Consider the following 23,229-nt stretch of genomic DNA (forward strand, 5'->3'; position numbering starts at 1 on the left):
TAAGAACAACAACAACACTTAGTACATTACACAATGCTCAGTTATACACGCTATGCTCAATACATCAAGCTACAATCAGCTGACAATAGCAAACTACACATATAAGCTTCACTTGTCATTCTACATTCATCATATTTTACTTCATAGTCAACACCATACTGCTCTTTAGTTCAAAGCACCATGCTTTGCACTTGTATGTACTCACTAACTACAAATTACTGCAATCATAATATTACAACCAACCCACCTTAGGTACTTAATTCTGAGGAAGGAATAATATATATATATATATATATATATATATATATATATATATATTGGGTGTAGCAATGTTTGAGCCTATGACAATTTAGCAGTATTTTAACATAATAAAAAACCCTCAAATCATTGTCTTTCTTGCCCATTCTACCTCATAATTATATTACACAAACAGCAACGCTCAGTTATGTTACAACAAACAATAAGAACTGGATTCAAGAGCAAAATGTATTGAAACAACACAGCAACTGCAACTGATACATGCCTTGAAGTATAGTGTACACTTGTGTCATAAGTTTCCACATACATGGCTGGTTTGTTGATTGAATAACTGTAAGAAACCACCTAGCAAGCTGATTTAATAAACAAATTTACATTCCTGTTTGATACATGCAGCCATCATAATGTTTGTCATTTTAAGTGAAACTTGCACAAATAAAGTTATGCTTGCTAATTAAAGTACTTTTAGATTAGGTCAGCTTTCATAGGATTAGCACAGAAAAATATCAGTTGTAATAGGAAATATCTAAACAGTGATCGGGACTATTCTTAAATCAAAGTAATGAGCTATAGTTGAATAGGTGAAGCCATTATAATAATTCCTGACAAATTACTCAATACTACAGATATTCCTTGAGAAAAGGTTACATCAATTGAATGGATTCCACATTTATAACTCTATCCCACTTTACCTACAAATCTGAGCATTGTATCAATGTAATAGATCATTTTTATTATAGTCACTGTCATTATCCACTTTAAAGAATGAGTTACCCATCTTGGAGTAATCTTTGAGCCAGCTTTATCCAATGCCAATGCATGTTATGTGTTTTATAGCTAGCCTTAGTTGATCTGATTTCCAATATAGAAAATGGCTGCTCTCTACTCACCAGAGATTAATGACAACTCCAAACAACTTGATTGACCATAATAACTCTATTGAGTTAGTGTAGCTGTTGTTGTTATCTGTTTGTCTTTTTATTTCACTGCAGAATCAAATTTGTACCAACCAAATCAAAAGGATGGATGGAGAGAACAAACTGTTGAAAGAGAAGATTCAAGAAGAGGAAGATAAAGAAAAGATGTTACAATCGAATATCAAAGATCTGAAGAGAGAAGGTGATAATCTTGCATCAGAAGTGAGTAGAATCTTCTTTTTTTTCCTCTTTAACTTGTGATTTGATAATTTAGATCAGAGGTTATCAACCTATAAAATAGCCATTCAATGTTTAAAAAAAATCCCATTATATTTTTATGATTAGATATTAGGAATTATATAAAAACTGTTAAAATATTTTGTGTACTGTGGAAAGATAAACAATTTATTGCATATAAATTTTAAGAACCACTAATTTAGATGTTTACAGATAACTTTTTTTTGTTGTTGCTGTCATTGCTTGAAAAAGCAGACTTATGACTAAAGGAATTGTAGCTTTATTTTATTTTTTTATTTTTTTATTTTTGAGGTTGTATATCCATGACTACATTAACCAAGGTGTTCATTTTTTCAAGATGATAGGGTGTGGTATGAGAGAGATATGATAGCTATTTCTACTATTTCTAGCTGGAATTATATTTTAATGTTTCACTGTTGTTTTATAGCGAAAAGAAGATCTCATGATGTTTAGAATTAAAGAAGCTGAGGCTGCACAGTTGGTGGGAGAACTGAAGCAAAAAGTTGCTCATTTAGAAGTACAGGTAAGTGTTGTGTACATTTGTAGTTGAATTCACTGCTATATTTCATTTAACGCAGTGTAACATATTGAATCAAAGGAGTACTACTGAAGAAAATATTTTTAGATGCACCACCAGCTATGTGGCCACTTGGGTTGTTGGAAATAGTAGCCAATGCACCTTCAAACCATCTTAAAAAGTGGTGAACACATTGGATAATGAAGAAAAAGATGAGATGATCCTGGCTGGAATGCCTTCGATCATACATTTTCTACATAAGGACTAACCTGGAGTTAGACAACAGGAATAGCTATTACAACAAGCAAACAAGAAAACGTTATATGATTGCTCAACTCCAGCCAAATCTTCTTTAAATGATACTCTACTATGTTGTTGTTGGCACTCCATCGCTTACGACGTCGAGGGTGAGAGAAAGGTGTGGTGAAAGAGTACAGCAGGGTTCGCCACCATCCCCTGCCGGAGCCTCGTGGAGCTTTAGGTGTTTTCGTTCAATAAACAATCACAACACCCGGTCTGGGAATCGAAACTCTACTATAATAATTAATAAATAATTGACATTGGGTTGTGTGATCCATGATGTATTATGACTAATGAAAGTTTGAGATGGTCACAATTGGAACACCACTAATTCACAGATCTAAATCAGTGTTGTGGCTAAAGTAGAAAACACTTGTCTGAAGTGCTATATAGTGAAATATAAGTTGAGACTATGTGGTAGCCAAGTGAACTCTGTATATATACACATGCACACATAACCACACATATTTATCTTATTATTTTTTAGAGGTAGAGAGCATAGTTTCTTTATCATATTCAACTCATACTATTTCAATAATTACAGTGTGATGCCTTTTGTATGTAAATATCATCATTATCATTGTTTAACATCTGCTTTTCATGCAGGCATGAGTTGGACAGTTTGACAGGAGCCAGCGAGCTAGAAGTCTACCCCAGGCTATTGTGTCTGTTTTTGGCAGGGTTTTTTTACGGCTGGATGCCCTTCCTAACACCAACCACTCCACAGAGTGGACCAAGTGCTTTTTATGTGGCCCCAGCACAGGCAAGGTCGGTTTTGGCACGGTTTTACAGTTGGATGCCCTCCCAAACTTCCAAATGCCAACCACTTTGCAGAGTGGACTCAGTATATTGAATCATTTTCTGGCTCAGATGACTTTGTCGATATGTTATTGGATTGCTAACTTACGTGTCTTGTGTTGAAATTCGCATAGACGTTGCTGTGCCACTTTGCTGAAATTTTTAACTCTATTTTTCAATAGAGAATAAATAGGTGATAATAGGTATCTTGTTGTGACATTATAGCCAGAGTAAGATTTATTTCCTATATGCTTGCTCTATGAAACCGGTGTTAAACACTGGTTTTATCTTGCATACTAAATCTCATGCACTAGATCTATACTTTTTATGTAGCTGATTATATATATATATATATATATATATATATATATATATATATATATGTATGTATGTATATAGTGGGGGTCAGGGAAGATGGCTGAAGCAATCAGCCTTACTGTAAAAAGCTTAGAACTTCCCTTTTCTGAGTTTTCAGTTGCAAGGATAACAGGAATAGAAATTGCTTAGTTTACATTATTGAAGTAAAACTAAACGATGATTTATTTTTTTGTCCATGCAGAAAGCTGAACTGATAACATCCAGACAACTGATGGTAAAAGGTGGAACGCAAGATTTAGAGAACAAAATCTATGATCTTCAGGATGAGGTAAGTCTAAAATGCAAAGTATTAAAGTTGTCTCCCTTATTTAAAATTCTTGTTGAAATTACTTGCTTTACGAACTGTTATGAATTTTACTGGGTTTGAGCTTTTGCTATTTTCGTTGTTTGAATATCCCCGAGAACTACGTTAAGGGTCTGTGGAGTGCTCAGCCACTTGCACGTTAATTTCACGAGCAGGCTGTTCCGTTGATCGGATCAACTGGAACCCTCGATGTCGTAAGCGACAGAGTGCCAACAACAACAACCACAACAGCTTACCTGGGTTCCTTTTCTACAAATTTATATATTTGCTTATGAATTTTTTGTTCCTAATTTTACTATTGAACATACTTCTTACTTGCTATCCACTATGGAATGAGAGTGCTTACCTATTTTAAATTAGGTAGACTCTCACTAATTTATTTTCTTTTATTTCATTCATTTTTGTTCTATTTCAATTCTACAGGTATTGCAACTAAAAATGGACCATGGAAAAGGTTTAGAATCTGCTACTATGGTTGGTAGTTTCATGAGTGTTGGTGGAGATGATGAAGAAATGAGAGAGTTGATGGATTCTGAAACACTCAACAGGACATTAACTGAAATTATTGAAGGCAAATCTGATACTTCAGCTCATTTGAATGGCTTTCTTGACCTGAGCCCCAACAATACAGACTCTGAATCACAAAACAATGAAACTACCGGTGAAGACGACAGCTTGGCTGTCCTGGAGAAAACTGTACAATCTTTTGAAAGGTCATTAGAAGATAAAGCGGCTGTTTGATGAAGCTTGAAACAAAAGCAGAACAAAACATGTCAGTTGTCTCGAGAAAATAATGGCTACTATACGGGTTCCAAATCTGAAAGAGAGCTGTGAATAGCTCTTAGTGCCTAGACCTGTAGATTTACACAAAATGCAACAACCACCACTATTACTACTACTACCTGCAGAAGAAAAGAGAGTATGAAATTATTAAAAAAAAAACAAAAAAACAATGGAAGTTCTGATGTAAATCAAGACATTTTCTTTTCCTATACAAGATATTTATTATGTGAAGCAACATGAAAACAAAAAAAAAAGAAACAAAACTTTTCACTCTTCATATCAGCTTTATTTATACTGTTCCCCAAAACCAGCAGTTAACTGGTTATTCCAAACCAAACACAGCTACATCTTCCTCATCAAGATTTTTTTTTTTTTAAGCATTTTTATGCCTGCTGGTATTTGTTGAAAGCTATTTCAGAAGAAAATTATTAGTTTATATACTTTTTTTTTTTGAAGACCATTTTAATTGTTAATTTTTAATTATTAATTGTGTTTTAACTTGATGTCATATTGTAAATGTTTTACATTTGTATCTTCATGTCAGTATTGCAGTGAATGTGATGTATAATAGTATGCATGGATAATATGTCTGTATTTTGTGAGTATGTTACACTTCAGAAGTTGTATATGTTCTGATATATTTCCATATTTCTGTACAGTGTATGTTCTGTAGTTGATAGTAAACATCACCTTCTGAATACCTTGTGGATAGTTGATGAATTAAATGAAACATTATTGGTGACTGTTTACGTATAGAGGTGTATGTATGTGTGTTTATATGTTCGTGTATACATATATATAGGTGTGCAAATGAAAGAAAAATGTACTCCTTATCAGTAGAAGATTTTAAAATTTATTTGTAAGTGTGACTTCACTCTCTCACTACTCTGAGTTTCCCTGCTATGAGTATCACCTCATAGCAGACAGAATAGTGGCAGAATGAAGCTTCAGTTTTAATTAAATGAAGATAAATATACATATATAATCACAACCAAAGCTAATTGCCCAATCTAACAAACACAGCAGACCAAGCAGTCACAGTAATGTGTTTGCTATGCACTTGATAGTACTAACAGGTCATCAGAAGTTTGTCTTGATACCAGCTTGTACTGCATCCTAAGCAATAATATCTGTTATTTTTCCTTTAGGACTTCTCTTTACTTGAACCTAATCTTATAGGGTGAAATACTAATTTTCTGTTCTGTCTGCAGGAATAAGACAAAAATATTGCAAAGGTGTTAACCATTTTCTCCTATGAGCAATACTATAGTGAAAGTATGCCAAGCACTTTTTGATTGGCGTAACTATACAGTGAATGCTATAGTTAGAGGGGTAAAGTTCAGTGAAGAGCCACTTTATTGCCTTTGAACAAGGCATGTATTTTGAGACATGCTTAATTAATTCCTCTTCTAGAGCCAGTGAAGCAAGGGACACTTCAAAATAACAGCTATTATTACCTTGTAGCAGTCTCACCACCTTTGGGCAATGTGAAACAATTTCCAGACTAAAAATTACTATTGGTTCATACAAGACAGCAAGTTGGATAATGTCATGCATGTTTGTATTATAAGTGTGTGTGTATGCATAGATAGACAGACAGGTAGACTTATATTCATACATATATATATATATATGAAGTATCACTTATTTTGTGGAATAAACTTTTAGGTGATGTAAATACAATTCTAACTAATTGTATTTACATACAATTGAATTTTTTTTTTTTTTCTTGTAAGTTAAAAACTATTACAATATTTCATTTAAATAACATAACATCTAAAGACAAAAAACTAAGAAAAATACAAAGAGAAATAGCTAGAAAAAGTGTTTTGGGGTGGATGCGAATGTGAGAAAAGTGAGAGAGAGAGAGAGGGGGGGGGGGCTTTTTATGTCAGTTTTTGCTTGTTGAATCTTTAATCTATACTGTTGTTCATTTGTTATTAATATTTCATTTAGAAAATGGCACCATTACTTTACTGTTGAATACCCACCTATCCCCTAATTGAAACCCAAATCCTCCCACCAATAAAGGCCTTTACAATAATTGTTAACTTAGCTTCTACACACACACACTCACATATATAAGGCATATTTTCTATCATTCTAATATAGGCATCTATAATTAAAAATCTTTATAAGATCAAATAGTCAACTGAATATGGAACTGAAGTATTGACAACTCTGAGCTCAAGTTTACTATATACATTTAGTTATGTATTTGAGCAATATAATTGATTCTACATGCTTTAATGTGTAGACTAACATGTATTTAAAAGACTACATGATATTCACATAGAAATTAGCTATGTAAGCTAAGCTAACTTGACAGTAACTGTATGATTGTAAGTCTACAGTTTGATGTTAAACAAGAAGACATACAGATTGACATCCAAAGGCAAAATCTAAGGAAAGTAAAATAAATGTAAACGATTCCTAGAGTACCAAGGGCCTCGTAACGGCTGATGCCTTAATGCCAGTTTCATTATGCAAAGCAGTTAAATCTCCCTGGATAATATTTCAGAAAACTTGGTGTGTATTCTTGAAAGCTAGGTGGACAAGGACATTTGATTTTACATGCCAAAGCATGTGTGATCATACAGTCATTGTCAATTTAGCTTCCATAGCTAATTTTTCTATGGCTACCATGTAGCTTTTTATGTATTATAATTTCTTTAGACTATATATACATATAGATATATTGTACAGCCATTAGCATATCATATTTAGGTCTACGTAAAATATTATCGTTTGTTATACCATGTTTCGGTCTATTTATTAGACGACTCTTTAACCTTTTAATGTTCAGATTATTCTGTCAAATATAATGCTTATTTATTCACATCATGGAATCAATCAGGCATTATCTCATAGCTTTGTTATTTTGATGATGTGATGATCAGTTTGAACATAAAACATGTAGAATTTTAGAGCCAGATATAGCCAGTTTAAAAGCCAAAGGGTTAAATGATGTGAATATGTCTAAATGCTATACAGTCTTTCAAATAACATATTTAGAGACTATAATATAAACTTTGCATACTATATTTTGGTCTGTATATTCAGCCTTTCCATACCAAGTTTACTTGCACATCTATAAATGACCTCTTTGCACAACATATTTAGGTATCTATTGACAGATATTTCTTGAAAATATGTGTGTGTGTATCAACAGGAAAACTAAGTGCCGTTCAGTTAAAATAAACCCCAAAACAATTTTCCAGTATATATCAGCACACAAACATGCTTTTTCTTTCTAGTAATCATTCATAGACATACACACACATATTCATCTGTACATTGTTGATTGTATTAATGTAATATACAAACATCTAAATTATGTATACTTATTTTATCAGCCTATTGGCTGGCAGGATCTTGAAAAAGTAGTTGACCTTTTTTGTTTTCTTTTTTTGGCACTTTGTTTTGTGTTGTTTTTTTTATACTCGATCATTTGTGTATTAATTCAACTGATTTATTAATTCAAAAATCCCTGCTTTGATGAAAGAGATTTGTTGTAAAGAGAAAAAAAAATGTATAAATATTTTAAAATCAAACAAAAATCATTGAATTGATAATTGTAGTTTGAAATAAGCTGGGCTCTGATTTTAAACTTTTACAAAACAATATCACCAAAATACTCTATTCTTACATTGTTTTTTTTTCTCTTTTCATATTTTTTGTTTTTTAAATATAAAATTTCTGGGTGATGGCGTTATCTAAAGCTATAAAGCACTACACTGAATGCTTTACAACATCTATTTTTATTTTATTCATATTTTGAACTGAAACCCCTAAGAAAATTGACTGTGTCATTCTTAACATCCCTGTGGTTAATGAAATAAGTACCAGTAAGATGTTTTTTACCCAGTTCAATCAACCATACCTCTCCCTTACAAAAATTAGAACTCTGCCTAGTCACAAAAAAAAAAAAAGAAAAATCCCTAGTATAAATGTCTTCTGAAATGTTAGATTAACTTTCAAAAAATCAACAGTGGCACTTTTGTTTATATTCTTTTTATGTGTCAAGGTTAAAAACCCATTTCTTTAATGCAGAAATTATTGAAGAAAATGTACAAATTATACAGCAGGCCTAAACATAGCACTCAGTCTAGCAGCAATACCTGATTCTTAGATGCCTTTAGTAAAGTTCACTTAATTATTTCCGATTCTGGGCATCAATCTTACCAAACTGGAAAACCTACAAAGTTCATGGGCACTTCCCTTATTCTGATTACCAACTTATGAAATAATCCCAACATTTTTTTATTTAGCTTGTCACTAATATTTGTCATTTTATTTATAGTATTGTTTTTAATACCTGACAAGCTGGACTTGATCTTAGCTCTTTAATGATCTGATAAAAAGTGATGTAAAAATTTGACAGGATTTGAACATAGAATATCTAGTTTATCAACCAATGCTCAAGTATTGAGACATTGTTTTACTGCCTGTATAGTTTTTCATTTGATTGTTATCAGGCCATAACTGTATATGGGATTGGTTTTATTTTCACATTGTCATCATTTAAATATCAATGAATTTAGTTGATACAGAAAATGTGATTTTTTTTTTTTGTTAAATGTACATAAATTCTTGTAATCTATATACACTGGCTTCTGCACTCACATATGAATTGTAAAATGAACTTATTTACTAAAAATAATATAAATGTAAGTTGTACTAAATCCAACTTCTTGTAATTTCTTGAAGTATCTCCTGCTGTATTAAACAAACTACTACTGTAAATTTCAATATTTCAAAGATGTAAAAACACGAGTTACATGTCACATTATGTACAGACCAATAATTTGTTGTGAATATTCTGGAATTTGACATTCTAAAAAACAAAAATGCTAATTAGGTTTTTTTTTTTTTTTTTTTTTAAGTAGCATTCAAATAACCTTATACAGGCCTTTGTTTTCCTGAATTAAAAAAAAAATGTAAACAGTTGTGTTGTCTTTAAAAATCATAAAATATAGCAAAAGGAGAAGGAAAAAAAAAATTGAACTAATGATTTTTTTCAGTGTAGGAGAAATGTCTTCCATATTTGTTGACAAAACAGCATTCTGGGTTCTTTTTCAGCCAGAAGGCAGACAGTCTAGCAACTGAATTTTACAACGAATTTTTTTTTTTTATTCTCTAAAAGTTGTTAAATTATGTTCCTATATATGGGAAGAAAATTGATAGGTGGGGGAAATTTGTTGAGAGGAACTGCTGTTGAAAATCTGATCCTTTGACAGTTCAGTTGTCATCAATGTATTATATCAGAGTAGAGCCATCTTCCTTAATTTATTTAACTACTGCCAGCATGGAAGACAGACGTTAAATGATGAAGCATTATTGTATACTTCCTTTGTCTCTACTATGAGAATTTTAAAGTGGGGGGTGAGTGTTATTTCATGACTCTTAAGGAATATTCATTGGCAACCATTAGATCAATTTATAGAAAAAAAAGGTAGGCTCCAGAGGACATACAGATTAGTTGTTTGAGAATGTATTTTGCACAATATGACTGGATCTTTGAGCCTCTACCAGTTTAATGTATTCAGCATACAATAATAGAGAATGGTCTTGCTACAATCAAAAAGGCATTCCAGCAGCTAAGAAATCGATATACTGTCCTTAAAAGTCAATACTATCACTTGCATTGTACATGGTGACAGCCCAGCAGTCTAAAAGTTTATTTTAGCATAACACCATATTTTTCATTCACCTTGTTACAACATATACAATACACCTAAAGCAGCCGATGTTTTGTTGTCAATCATTGGCAACCTTAGAGATTAATATTCATCTGCAGTGTTTTTGTTTTTTCCCCACAAACCTGCAGATTGCAGTAACAACAGGTCAATTTTTACCTCTCACCATATTGAAATGGTCTTCAAGTGTTGTAGCTGTTTCTGATCATAAAACAAAACTGGTATATTGTTCAAACTGGAAACAGATAAAACTTTAGGAGTTATATTTGTTACATACAAACATATTCGATGTTTATAATATGCACATAATTTCAGATAAAACATCTTTTTTTCAGATTATTAGCTATGATTGGGGGAGTAGAGGGAGAAACTTAATCTGCTGCAATGTTAAATTTCTTTTATTTTTAAAATAAAATAACGTTTTAATCTATTTTAGTTGACTAGCAAATTTTAACCAGATAAAAAAGAAATTTTTTTTTAAAGTTAACTTAGTTATCAGCATGCAAGTCTTCCTCTTGTTAACTCAATGTTATTCATTCAATTCTTTATATTTTCCAAAGCATTAAATTTCAGAATGACATTCATAGACATACTGAAATATCTGACATTGTGCCAATTGATGTTAAAGTAACAGCATTAATTAAACTGTTCCATCTTCAATGCTAGAGTAATATTTCTTTAAAACAATGAATTGTGAAAATTAAATTCCACCCCACTACCCTCGTTTATTATTACTACTACTATTAGATATGTTCAATCCCACCAAAAACCTTGGTAATTTTGAAATATAATTTTGTTCTTTTTGACAACTTCACATTTTTTTCTAAATATTTATTTATGAGGAACTTAGAAAACTAAATGTCATTCTGGATCGGTGTTGATAAAAATGTATTAATGTACAACTGGTTTTAAATAATTGAAAGAAGGAAAAAAAAAAATGAATCTCTAAACAAATGTAAAGAAAGATTAACATGTTTGAAAAGTTCAAAATTTCCAAAGTTTGTAGAGACTTGTAAATAATTATTTTGTTGCAACTTGTACAATAAAGCCAAAGTGATACAGCTCTCCGTCTTGTTGTTCTTTCAAATCTGCATTAAAACTGTTGAAGGTATTTCAGGGGATAGCTCTACTATTTAGATGCGGTAGGGATTCTGGAGCTAAAGAAGAAGAGAATTAAAAGGTAATAAAATTTGGGAAAGTCACGCAGGAAATTAAAGAAAATGTTCATTGTTATGACATCTCTTCATGCCACAAGTGCCATGGTTTACTCAGCTCACACAACCCATTTATCTAACTTACTTTCATAACTTGGTCCATCACTTTACTTAAATTCTTTAACCCTTAGCATTCAGACTACTTACCTCTGCCTCAGCGAAGGCAGAGGTATTATTTTCAGTCATGTTTGTTTGACCATGGACAAGATACCTCAAGAACCGCTGGATGGATTCAGATGAAATTTCTAAGGATGCTTGGCCTCATGACTATCACAAACTGATTAGATTTTGGGATGGATCTGGTACCAGACAAAGATTCTGGATTATTTGTTATATTTACTTTAAAGGAAGTATTACGTTGACTTTCAAGTCTGATTATCTCCCTTGAAAGCACACTCATGGCTTCCACATAAGTTATGACAATGTTGCTGTTTCCAAAGTTTTATTTTTGTTTATTATTCATTTTACTCGCATCTCTTAGAAACTGCTGGATAAAGAAATCAAACTACATAAACAGCAGCAAAACCGTCCAAAGATTAAATAACACTAACATATTCAGTAACTATAATAAATTTAGTTTTACCAATTTTGAATATATTGCTTCTGTTTAAAACATTTTTGAGCACAACGATGTTAAACCTCTGTTAACAGCAGCACCACATGCAGGTCCTTTCTGTTTTCTTTCACGCACGGATAAATTTTTCACTATAGACTTGAATGGTCATAAAGACACGATATCAGTGGATAGACTAAAAATGGCCTTCATAAAGAAAACTGTCCCTGTTCCCACTGCAGACAACACATACACAGCATTACAAACATGGCCCGCACACACACCTTCACATTCCATGACTACCATTGGGATCAATCAGGTACGGTCAAAGGTTCTGGATTATTTTTCAGTTCTTTTTTTTCAAATTTAATTTCTGAGAGTAGTCAGGTTCACTTTCAGTATTCTCGTTTGTGAGAGCAGTCTAGTTTATTTCAGATATTCTCAATTTAAAAACAATCTCAGTGCTCTTGTTACCATTGCTTTGAATCAGTCATTTATATCATAGTTAAATGGTTTTGCAGATTTATTTTTAGAATGTAGGGTAGGTATGAAAGGCTGGATTTGGTCTATTTAAATAAATGCGGAAGGGTTAGATGAATAAACACATTAACAAAACAAAAATAACACTGTTGTATATTCCTTTATTTCAATTCAACTGCTATAAAATTTGAGCATTATGCACAACAATTTAATGAGAGAGAGAGTTAAAGAAGGAATACTTCATTTGTATTCTGAAAGCAGATTTAGGTTCGCATTCATTTATTTATTGTGAAAGTAGATATATGTCCACATTCATTCGTTCTTTGTGAAAGATTTAGGTTTGCATTCATTCATTCATTCATTCTGAAAGCAGATTTAGGTTCACATTCATTCACTGTTAAGGCAGATTTAGGTTCGCAGTCACTCTTCATGCAGCACAAACAAAAAATAAAAACCAGTCGTGTTTCCAGAACCCAAAGCAAGTCATACATACAACAAAAAAACATGTCACACCACAACATGAGGAAAGGAAAGAGAATTAGTTATTTCTTGATCATACTAAAACTTGCTGCAAATGCCTGCAAAATATATTTTATTAAGTTCAAATGCTAAAAAGTCAATTGCATACAGCATACACTAGTAAAATAATGTATTTCAAATCTGTATATCCATAAATTAACAATACACAAATATTTAATATTTACAAAGAAAGAAGAAATTGTCAAAGAATGACAAAAATAACGGGTAAAATTTCAATAACAAAATTTCAAATTTGTATTTAATATTTTAAAAACTCAAACCACTGATTATTTAAATTTAACACGATTTTTTAAATTTTTTTATTCTGTCCAAACACTAAGAGAAAATAAACTAGTATGTAAATTTATCTGAATAATTAACTGCCTCACTATGGCTCAAAATCTATGCTGGATTATCGTTTAATGCCTGCTTACTTGGCCTACCTTAGCCGCAACTGTCATATAACATTCCACAACTATTTAAAGGAATTGCACATTTATGATCCTAGACAAGACAAGTTTAGCATGTCCAGAAAGGGGACTAGAGCTTCGCAATAGCTATCCAACAAAGAGTAATATTTACAAATAGTTTGAAGTCACAGCTGCAGTTAAATATCAAGGTTATTTACAAAATGAAGTGAAAGATTGGAAAAATCTCAGCAGATAAAAAGTGAAAACATAAAAATGCCAAAGTTGCAGCAAAAAAATAAATAAATAAATAAATAAATAAATAAAGTGGAGGTACAACTGAAAGAAATTTTAGAGTATACAAGCTATCATGGTAATAAAGAAACTTAGCGGCAAAGAAAAGGTTTTGAAAATGCTATCACATAGTTTATCCAGAAATGAAACATTTTTTTAAAACCACATACCAATCAACAAACTATGTGCTTGTGTGTTCAGTGTATAGGTGACCTTAACTCTCAATCAAATAACAGCCACATAACACTACATCTATTAGTCATCAAACAACTTGTGCTAATGTGAATGTTTTTACATATTCAGCAACTGTCATAAGCTGAATAAAGAAAGGATTTGGAAAGAGCAATGCTAATGTGAAATTCTGTTTTAAATTGGGAATAATTATGAAGACCTCTCTAATGCTGCTACAGCCCTATATGAAGGACTGAGCTGTACACAATGTTACAAGTGGTACCAGCATTTCAAATTGGGAAGATGATGAAAATCAAAAGAAAATCTTAAATCTAGACAAACTTTCATGAAGACAAATGATCACATTGCAAAAATGTGGGCTGCTGTTTTTTTTGGAAAGTCTGTGCTGTACAATGTTACCACAAAATTTGTCATATCAGCAGATATATGAACCAAAACAGTTCTGAGTCACAGTCAGTTGAATGCTCGAATAAAGATGAAAATTTTTTTGAAAAGTGTATCGATGGGTGACAAAATGTAGGTGTATGATTAGAAGCTTGAAACAAAAAGGAAGGGCCAAATTTCAAATGATAGGAAAGATCAAAATAACTTTGCTATTAGAACTCTGCACTAAACCTGAAAACAAGTTCCAACTGCACAAAATAGTGTTCATCATATAAAAGAAAAGACATCATTATCAAGCAATTCTTCATTTGGTATACATATGTCTAGTGATGTACGAAAGAAAATCTACAAAAGCTAAAATCGATTCAAATCAAACATGAAAATGTCAAGTTGTGTGGCCTGTTTAGCATTGAAAGCACTTAAACTGCCAAGTAGTAAAAATTCTGAGAGTAAAAGAACCCTTTGTTTGAGCGATACTTCATAACCAACACATTGTTATGAACAGTTAACAGTAAAAGAGAAAAACAAAAAGAAAAAAAAAAATACATAAAAATTGCTTTTTGTGGTGGGGAAAAAAAAGCCAGCATTCGAAATACAAAAAGCAAGTAGACTATGTAACAAGGGTGTTTACTCGATAACTGATGAGTCAGACAAAAAAAATCTAAAACAAAGACAACTTAAAATATATAATCTCTATGATTATATTTTGCCTGTAATGTCTAACAAACACAAAAAAAGCTATATGACAGAAGTCTATTTTCTTTTTTAACCTCATAAACCCAGAAGAAAGGGCTTCCCAAATGTATAACCTAAAATACAAGCATTTGTTAAAACTTAGACAGCCAACAGTACTGAAAAAACAATCTAATTCCATTTAAGAAATTGCATTAATGTTATAAATTTTTTATTGGAGTCAAGATTTTATGTAATTAGTAACTATTATTATTATTACTGTTTTTATTGAAATTACATTGACTATATACATATAGTCAATGTTCCTGAAATGGAACTGCTAAGTTATAAAAGTAAAATGTTAATTCTAAATATCTTTTTACTGACTATTTTATTTCAATGTTATTCTTCATTTCTGTTAAATTTTAATTACTTAATCCCGCAAATACTTTGTACATGTGCATGTGTAAAGAAAAAGAGAAAATGAAATTGGTCACAATTTTGAATGCATTGCATCCATACATGCATGAATATATGGGTGCAAATGCTTAATAAAAAGTTTTCTGCCTCACCTGAATTTTTTTACATTTTCAAGTTTTTAGATAATTGTTTGGGGAGTTTGTCTTGTAAACCAAGACAATATATTAAATAAGTCATTGCTTTTAATGGTTCCTCAAATTCTTGCAATTTTTTCTTGCTAAGCAACCAGTCTGGACCAATCTTAGAAAGTACAGTATTTTCATAAAATGGGCAAGCGTCTTTAGCAGCTACTAGCCGAGCTCTCGTCACAATTCTAATTTCTTCTTGCTTGTATTTCCATACAGTCAATTTATGCAGTGACATGATTTTCTCCACAAATTTCTGCCGAGATAGTAATTCATCCATTTTACCCTGAAATTATAACCACAAAACCAATAAGAAATCTGTTTCAGTATATGAACATGTATGCATATATGGCTGGGCTACTATGAAGAGGGTAGAACATAAATTAGCTACATTGCTATAGAATATCCAAAATGAATTCAAGAATGGAGCAGAGTGAATGACGTGATCATAGAATACTGAAAACACAGATTCCAATAGGTTAGACATGTTGCAAATTTCAAGACAACAGGTGGAGCCTTGCAGTTACTAAGTGGCATCCAAGAGATCAGAAAAGGCTAGTTGGAAGACCTCCATAGCAAACAAGACAATTTAAACGATTGAGGCCAAGATGGAAGAAAATGGTGAAACCAAGTAAGAATTGGAAGTGCATTGTGACCAGCAATGTATAACATCTGATAGTCTGGGCGATACAGTGACACAGATGCAAGTGTATATATGATTGAGTATGCATGTATAAATGCATTGTGATGGCACGAGCACCGACCAAGCGTGATCATTGCCAGAGCACCAGCTGTCTGGCTTCCGTGCCAGTGGCACGTAAATAGCACCATTTGAGCATGATCGTTACCAGCGTCACCTTACTGGCACTTGTGCCGGTGGCATGTGAAAAAACATTCGAGTGAGGTCGTTGCCAGTGCCGCTGGACTGGCCTTCATGCCGGTGGCACATAAAAGCACCCACTACACTCTCAGAGTGGTTGGCGTTAGGAAGGGCATCCAGCTGTAGAAACTCTGCCAGATCAGATTGGAGCCTGGTGCAGCCATCTGGTTCGCCAGTTCTCAGTCAAATCATCCAACCCATGCTAGCATGGAAAGCAGACGGTAAACGATGATGATGATGTATAGATGACTGCACATTAATAGATGAGAGTGTACATACATATGAACACATGTAGTGCATATATGAGTGTGAGTATGCAGACATGAACAAGTAGAGGAGCAGGATATGCTAACTCCAGCTTATATCAACATTTTACTTTCAAAATAAGTGAAAAGCAGCAAAAAAAGAAAATTACCTTTTCCTTCAGATCTAAAGCTATACTTCCCAACAATATACAAGATTTGGAGAAAACCAAGCCCTTTTCTCGGAAAACCATCATAACATTGAGAATAATATCTATAGCATCTGGGCGGGAATGATAAACAGACTCAATGGTTGGAGCATACTGGAAAGAGAAAGACAAGAATTAAATGTTTTTATATTTGAATATTTTTAGCTTATTTATTCAGTTAGATTACAATCATATGAAAAGCCTTTTCAATATAACATTTAAATTCTGTTTGTTTGGCAGAAGGCTTCATATTTTAACTTGGCTTGAAAAAATATATCATCATACATAGTTTTTGGGGTTTTTTTTCCAAATTGGTAAGGGTTTCAAGGGTTAGTTCTAGTACAACATCTCACCACTTGTTACAGTCTTTATTGCAAAAGACTGCAACAGATGGCAACAACAGAATTATAACTCACTCAGCTGCTTTCATTGTGCATGCATATGATGGCATGCAAGCTAAGCAAATAATGTTATGCTCTCGAGAAAATTATGAGAAACTATTTCATCTTCATTTTAACATCTACTTTTCCATGCAGACTTCTATGGTTGGATGCCCTTGTTGCCAACCCTCATCTATTTCCGAGCAAGGTAATATTTCTCTATTACAAGACATGCTTTGTGAAGAATATTGGAAATGAATGACAATCATTTTACAACTCATGTGATGCCAAAACCAAGATACAGATGTCTGTGTGTATCTCTCTATATATATATATATTATATATACACACATAGTTTTCTTTTAGTTTTCCTCAACCAAATCCATTCACAAGGCTATAGTTAGCTAGGGTCTATAGTTGATGCTAATAGAAGATCCATATTCTTTAAGATGGAAGGGCGATATCTCTAGCATGCCAAAGGTACCCACATTAGCCCCAGATTCATATTGGCAGTGAGACCAGTTATCAAGGCTTAAGTGTGGAACAGATGGAAGAGTAACTACTTAATTGATGACTGATAGGTATCTTTTATCTTTTAGTTGTTGCAGTCATTAGACTGTGGCCATGCAGGAGCACCACCTCGAGGAATTTTTAGTTGAATGAATTGACCTCGGTCATTTTTTTTTTTTATTATTCTATTGGTCTCTTTTGCCAAACCACTAAGTTATGGGAACATAAACACACCGACACCAGTTGTCAAATGGTGGTAGGGGGACAAACACAAACACACACACATGTGTGTGTGTGTGTATGTTTGACAGGCTTCTTTCAGTTTCCAAGCACCAAATCCACTCACAAAGCTTTGGTCAGCCCAAAGATATAGTATAAGACACTTGCCCAAGGTGCCATACAGTGGGACTGAACCCAGAGCCATAAGGTTGGGAAGGACATTTCCTACCACACAGCCACAACTGACATATTAGGCATCCTCAGTAAGGACTAATGTAGTGTGCGAAAGCAAGTGAACCTGGCAAAGGTCAGAATATAGATAACCCCTGTAGCTGAGGAGTAGCTCAATGCAGGCTCAGTCTAGACTGCTTACTGAGAGGTTACTTTTATCATTACATGCAAGCAGAGGTTATACTACATATAAGGATATGCTCAATAACTCATCTTTGTTGATGTTCTAACATCCATTTTCCCTACTTGCATGAGTCAGATGTTAAATGATGATGACAATCTTAAGATATGCCTACCACTGAAAATCAAAGATGAATGGTACAAACCTTTGCTAAATTAAGAAATATTTGTATGCTGTATTTAATGAGTTCCATGTGAGGAACACTGCGGTTACAGCCTTTTATTATGTTGTATATCACCGGAATAGCATTTTCCCTAGCCAACTGGAGACAACACACAGGAGAAAGACGAGAAGCAGCTTCTGCAGAAGAAAAAAGATTTTATTCAGATCAGAATATAGTTAGAAAAAAAAAAACTCTGAAGCAAAATACAAAGTTAGAGGGAAATTCTTCAGAGTGGTAGACAAATGAATTGAGAAGTAATATTTATTAGAAGATTCAGGCAGTTATATGTATGGTGAAAAGTAAAGAAAGTAAAATAAGTTATTCTCCATGAAAGTAAAGTGCTGTTATCTTGTTCTGTAGAGCAAAATATGCAGAAAAAGAGAGACAAAAGAGACAGTTTTCCTGAGGTGGCAGCATAAAATTATAAATCAGGCAGTTTACATTCTTCTAAATGCAGTGTTACAAAGATGTGCCAAATACAAGAGCAATTAAGTGGAATGATGGTATTTCAACTCTGTAGCAAGTCCAAATATGGATAAAATTCAGAGTAGTGGTGGTTGATTAATATTAATCAAAATAGAGAGAAATTAAAATTATTTAAAAATCTAGTAGGAGACAAGATTTGACATATCGAGGAAAAGGGGACTGGTAAGCTGATGTGACAGTATACCGTCACATTTTATTATACTAAAAAGAAGCTAACTCAATTGGTTATCAAGTACCTAATAAATAATATTGGGTTGGTGCATAATTATTGCAGCTTTTTTTCAACGAATTTTATTCAACAAAAACAATAATATTTAAGAAAAACATCTTTAAATGACAGTCTGACCATCTGCCAAGCAAATGGGAAGCTGTAATTGAAGTAGATGGAGAATATGCTCTGGAATAATCATTTAAAGATGTTTTTGTTACATGTTATTGTTTTTGTTGAATAAAATTTGTTGAAAAAAAAGTTGCAATAATTATGCACCAACCCAATAATTATAAAATTTTAACTATGAAGAGTATTCTTAAACAGATACAATTTAACAGCAACAACTAGGATAAATTTGGGCAGGAAGTAAATGAAAACTAGACACACAATTGCAAGTTTAAACCTTACTTGAAACTTAGAAATGAGCAAGAGACATAACTGTATGTCTTACTTTAGTGTGCCTGCTAAATTACAGACTCCTTTCAGTGTTTACTTGAGTAGTTAACTATAGGAAAAGGCAACCACTATCAAGTTAATTGCTCTGACAATATGCAAGTATTTAAACTGTGAAAAAAGATTTTAAAAATCAAACAATATATATAAACAGACTGCAGATTTTCTATTTTCTACCTCACTGAAAATTAAAATAATTTCAAATTTTGACTTAAGGGCAGCAATTTTTAGAGGTAGGGATTAGTAAATTATACAGACCCCCAGTAGTTCATCAAGCCCAAAAGGATACCTCAGCAGTATTTGAACTCAGAATGTACAGTTTGAGAAAAAATACCACAAATCATTCTGATACTCTAATGATTCTGCCAGTTCACTGCCTTAATAATAAGTAGAAACAACAATGATAATTGCCACTAACCGAGGTTCACAAGGGCATGAAGTACATCAGAAAGATGTTTGAATTTCATTAATTGATCAAAACCCTTAGCAAATCTACTAATTAACTTCTTATCCTCAGTTGCTTCTTTTGTTACAGCTACCAAACGTTGCCTCAACTTAGTAATAGTCCGTTTGCTCTGACATCGGACTTTATAACCTCTCCAGTAACTCTGGAAAAGAAAAACAAAAAGGAATTAAGAACAGTAAATCATTCTGATGCTTTTATGCACAATTTCAAAAAAGAGGGAGAAAGAGAGAATGTAAGAGACAAATTGGTACAAAAGCATTTACAAAAATAATCAAACAGAAAATTAAGCTAACTAGATACATATCTGAAGTATATAGGAATGGATGAACAGAGACAAGAGCATTTAAAGGATTTACAATCAGCACACAAATAATTAAGTGGCTCATAATAATCTGGTCAATGAATATTGTCAGTTGTAGCCTAGCTACAAAGGCTTGTGTCACCGTTTATACCTGAAGTAGGGTTATGCGATTTGTAGCAATAGTTCAGTGTATATTGTAAACATACAGAGACATTTGTGCACATGTATACATGCAATGGATTTCTTTCAGTTTACGTCCAGCAAATTCCTTCACAAGCTTGATCAGCCTAGGGCTATATAGTAAAAGACATTTGTCCAAAGTGCCACATAGTGAGACATCACAATAAGCTGCACCCAGTACACTGGAGTGGTCAGTGTTAGGAAGGACATCCAAAATATGTCAATGGAAGGCAGACATTAAACTATGATGATGATGATGATGTCCTTGTGTAGTACATCTAGGAGGGCAGTGACTTCAAATATGAACTCAAACCATGATGACTTGTCCAACCCATGGCAACATTTTTAATTGATTACATTAGGAAGAGCATCCAGCTGTAGAAACCATGCCAAATCAGACTGGAACTTGGTGCAGCTCTCCAGCTTACCAGTTTCAGTCAAACTTTCTAACCCATGCCAGCATGAAAAGCAGACACTAAATGATGATTTTAACCTAACTGAAACAAACAGGAGTCAGAGTAATGCCTTGGCACACTTCAGCGTTGTGATCATGAGAAAGTCACACAATTCTTATTTCTTTACTGCCTACAAGGGGCTAAACATAGAGGGGACAAACAAGGGATTAAGTCGGTTACATCGACCTCAGTGTGTAACTGGTACTTAATTTATTGACCCCGAAAGGATGAAAGGCAAAGTCAACCTCGGCAGAATTTGAACTCAGAACGTAGCGGCAGACGAAATACCGCTAAGCATTTCGTCTGGCATGCTAACGTCTCTGCCAGCTCGCCACAATTCTGCCTACCTTAGTTTACTCTGATGTATTTTAGGGTTGAATGGTTAACAGTAAAATAAACAGTAAAACCATGCTGTAATGAAACCCAGGGTCCTGCCTTAGCTAATTGGGACAAATATGAAAGAAGCACACCATAAAAACAAAATAACTTGGCTAATAAAAACAAAACATTTACAATAACTATATTAAAAAGACAATCATTTACTTGGATAAGAGTAGCATTCCGATGAAATTTCTTGACACGCTTTCTGACGATCCACCCTCTCATTACACGTTGAATGAGTTGAGCTGCATGATCTCGCCTTTTCAGATACTGCTGGAGATAACGCGCAATCGTCAAGATGGCACTCTTCTTCTTTTCAAAAAGTTTCCTTGCATAAAAAGCACGGATATTTGACTGAAAAATTTAGAAATAGCATTATATACTAGTCAAGAGGAAGGGTGAGTATCCATGACCTTTGCAGGTCTGAGATTGATGCATTTGTTGTTCACTATGAACACCTGAAATGGATATCGGAAAGAATTTCAGGAGACTGATGTTCTACAATGCTCTGTGATGCCCATGTGTGAGTTTTACAGATTGGCATAACATTTCAAATGTACAGGAAACGGATATAGAAACTGCATAATGCTTGTTTGGCAGAGTGAGGAGGAGTGACTAAAGCAAATTTCTACAAAATACAAATTTTAGTGCAGACAAACCCAACTATTCAGTGTTAAGTATTTGCTTTAGTCACTCCTCCCCACTCTGCCATTCGTGAAAATAAGAGCATCGCCTTACTGGCACTTGTGCCAGTGGTACGTGAAAAACAGCATTCAAGCAGAGGTGTTGCCAGTGCCACTGGACTGGCTCCTGTCCAGGTGACACGTAAAAACACCATTTGAGCATGGCCATTGCCAATACCGCTTGACTGGCCCTCATGCCAGTGGCACATAAAAGCACCCACTACACTCTCAGAGTGGTTGGCGTTAGGAAGGGCATCCAGCTGTAGAAACTCTGCCAGATCAGATTGGTGCAGCCATCTGGCTCACCAGCCCCTAGTCAAACCATCCAACCCATGCCAGCATGGAAAGCAGACGTTAAACGATGATGTGATGTGATATATACTTATGTTTCATTCTTGGATGAAACCATTAAGTACTTGTTTTAATGAGTTGGTCATTTAGAACAAACTACACAAGCTCATAACAATAGCTATGTGAACACCTGTCAGGTTGTAAAAATAGCAACCAAATTTCCATCAGCACCCTACTATCTTAAAGGCAAGATGCATTAAACAGTGTAGACCCTGATATTCAAAAAGATGGAATGGTCATGACTACAATGTGTATGGATCATAAGTATTTGATTACAGCTGACTGAGTAAAACAAATGAAGGCAATGTATGATAAAACTAATTAAACCTAATAAATTCTGCATTTGTTGGTGATTTTATTTATTTAAGCTAACAAGCCATCTGTTGGGGATCTGAGAGCAGATGATGCACTTAAAAAGACAGTTTTGGAGACAAGTAAAACTTGCACAAAAATATGGCTACCATTTCATCACAAATTCAGCATATTTTTCTGTTTTGACTCTTTTTCAATGGTATTTTCATTTCACTTACTGTGTGCAAGCATGGCTGTGTGGCTAAGTTCACTTCCCAATTACATTTCAGGTTCAAAAATATTTATTAGCAACAGAGGGAGTATTAATTCCTAGAGGTAATATTTATCTCCACTCAAACAAGGATGTTCTGTTACAACAAACTCTCCTGCAGTAGTTACGATAAGAAAAATCTTCATATTGGCT

At 33.5% G+C, this 23,229-nt stretch overlaps 2 protein-coding genes across 5 annotated transcripts in view; one reads left to right on the top strand and one right to left on the bottom strand.

Moving 5' to 3' along the window:
• Positions 1 to 8,451, top strand: part of LOC106869320 (EVI5-like protein) — a 304,412-nt gene extending 295,961 nt beyond the window's left edge. For all 4 annotated transcript variants that reach the window (XM_014915019.3, XM_014915018.3, XM_014915020.3 and 1 more), the window contains 4 exons: positions 1,251 to 1,397; positions 1,861 to 1,956; positions 3,608 to 3,694; positions 4,154 to 8,451. In XM_014915019.3, the coding sequence (XP_014770505.1) occupies positions 1,251 to 1,397; positions 1,861 to 1,956; positions 3,608 to 3,694; positions 4,154 to 4,471 (648 nt within the window). In that variant the 3' untranslated portion in view covers positions 4,472 to 8,451. The remainder of the gene's footprint in view (positions 1 to 1,250; positions 1,398 to 1,860; positions 1,957 to 3,607; positions 3,695 to 4,153) is intronic.
• Positions 8,452 to 12,600: 4,149 nt separating this feature from the next.
• The window catches only part of LOC106869318 (uncharacterized), a 46,197-nt gene continuing 35,568 nt past the window's right edge, over positions 12,601 to 23,229 (bottom strand). The window contains exons 21-25 of the mRNA XM_089362258.1: positions 21,643 to 21,834; positions 20,116 to 20,305; positions 18,530 to 18,684; positions 16,828 to 16,977; positions 12,601 to 15,818 (exon numbers count right to left, since the gene is read on the bottom strand). Of these exons, the coding sequence (XP_089218384.1) occupies positions 15,510 to 15,818; positions 16,828 to 16,977; positions 18,530 to 18,684; positions 20,116 to 20,305; positions 21,643 to 21,834 (996 nt within the window). The 3' untranslated portion in view covers positions 12,601 to 15,509. The remainder of the gene's footprint in view (positions 15,819 to 16,827; positions 16,978 to 18,529; positions 18,685 to 20,115; positions 20,306 to 21,642; positions 21,835 to 23,229) is intronic.

The sequence above is a fragment of the Octopus bimaculoides genome, chromosome 1 (assembly GCF_046866305.1).
Source record: "Octopus bimaculoides isolate indiv1 chromosome 1, ASM4686630v1, whole genome shotgun sequence".
Lineage (NCBI taxonomy): Eukaryota > Metazoa > Mollusca > Cephalopoda > Octopoda > Octopodidae > Octopus > Octopus bimaculoides.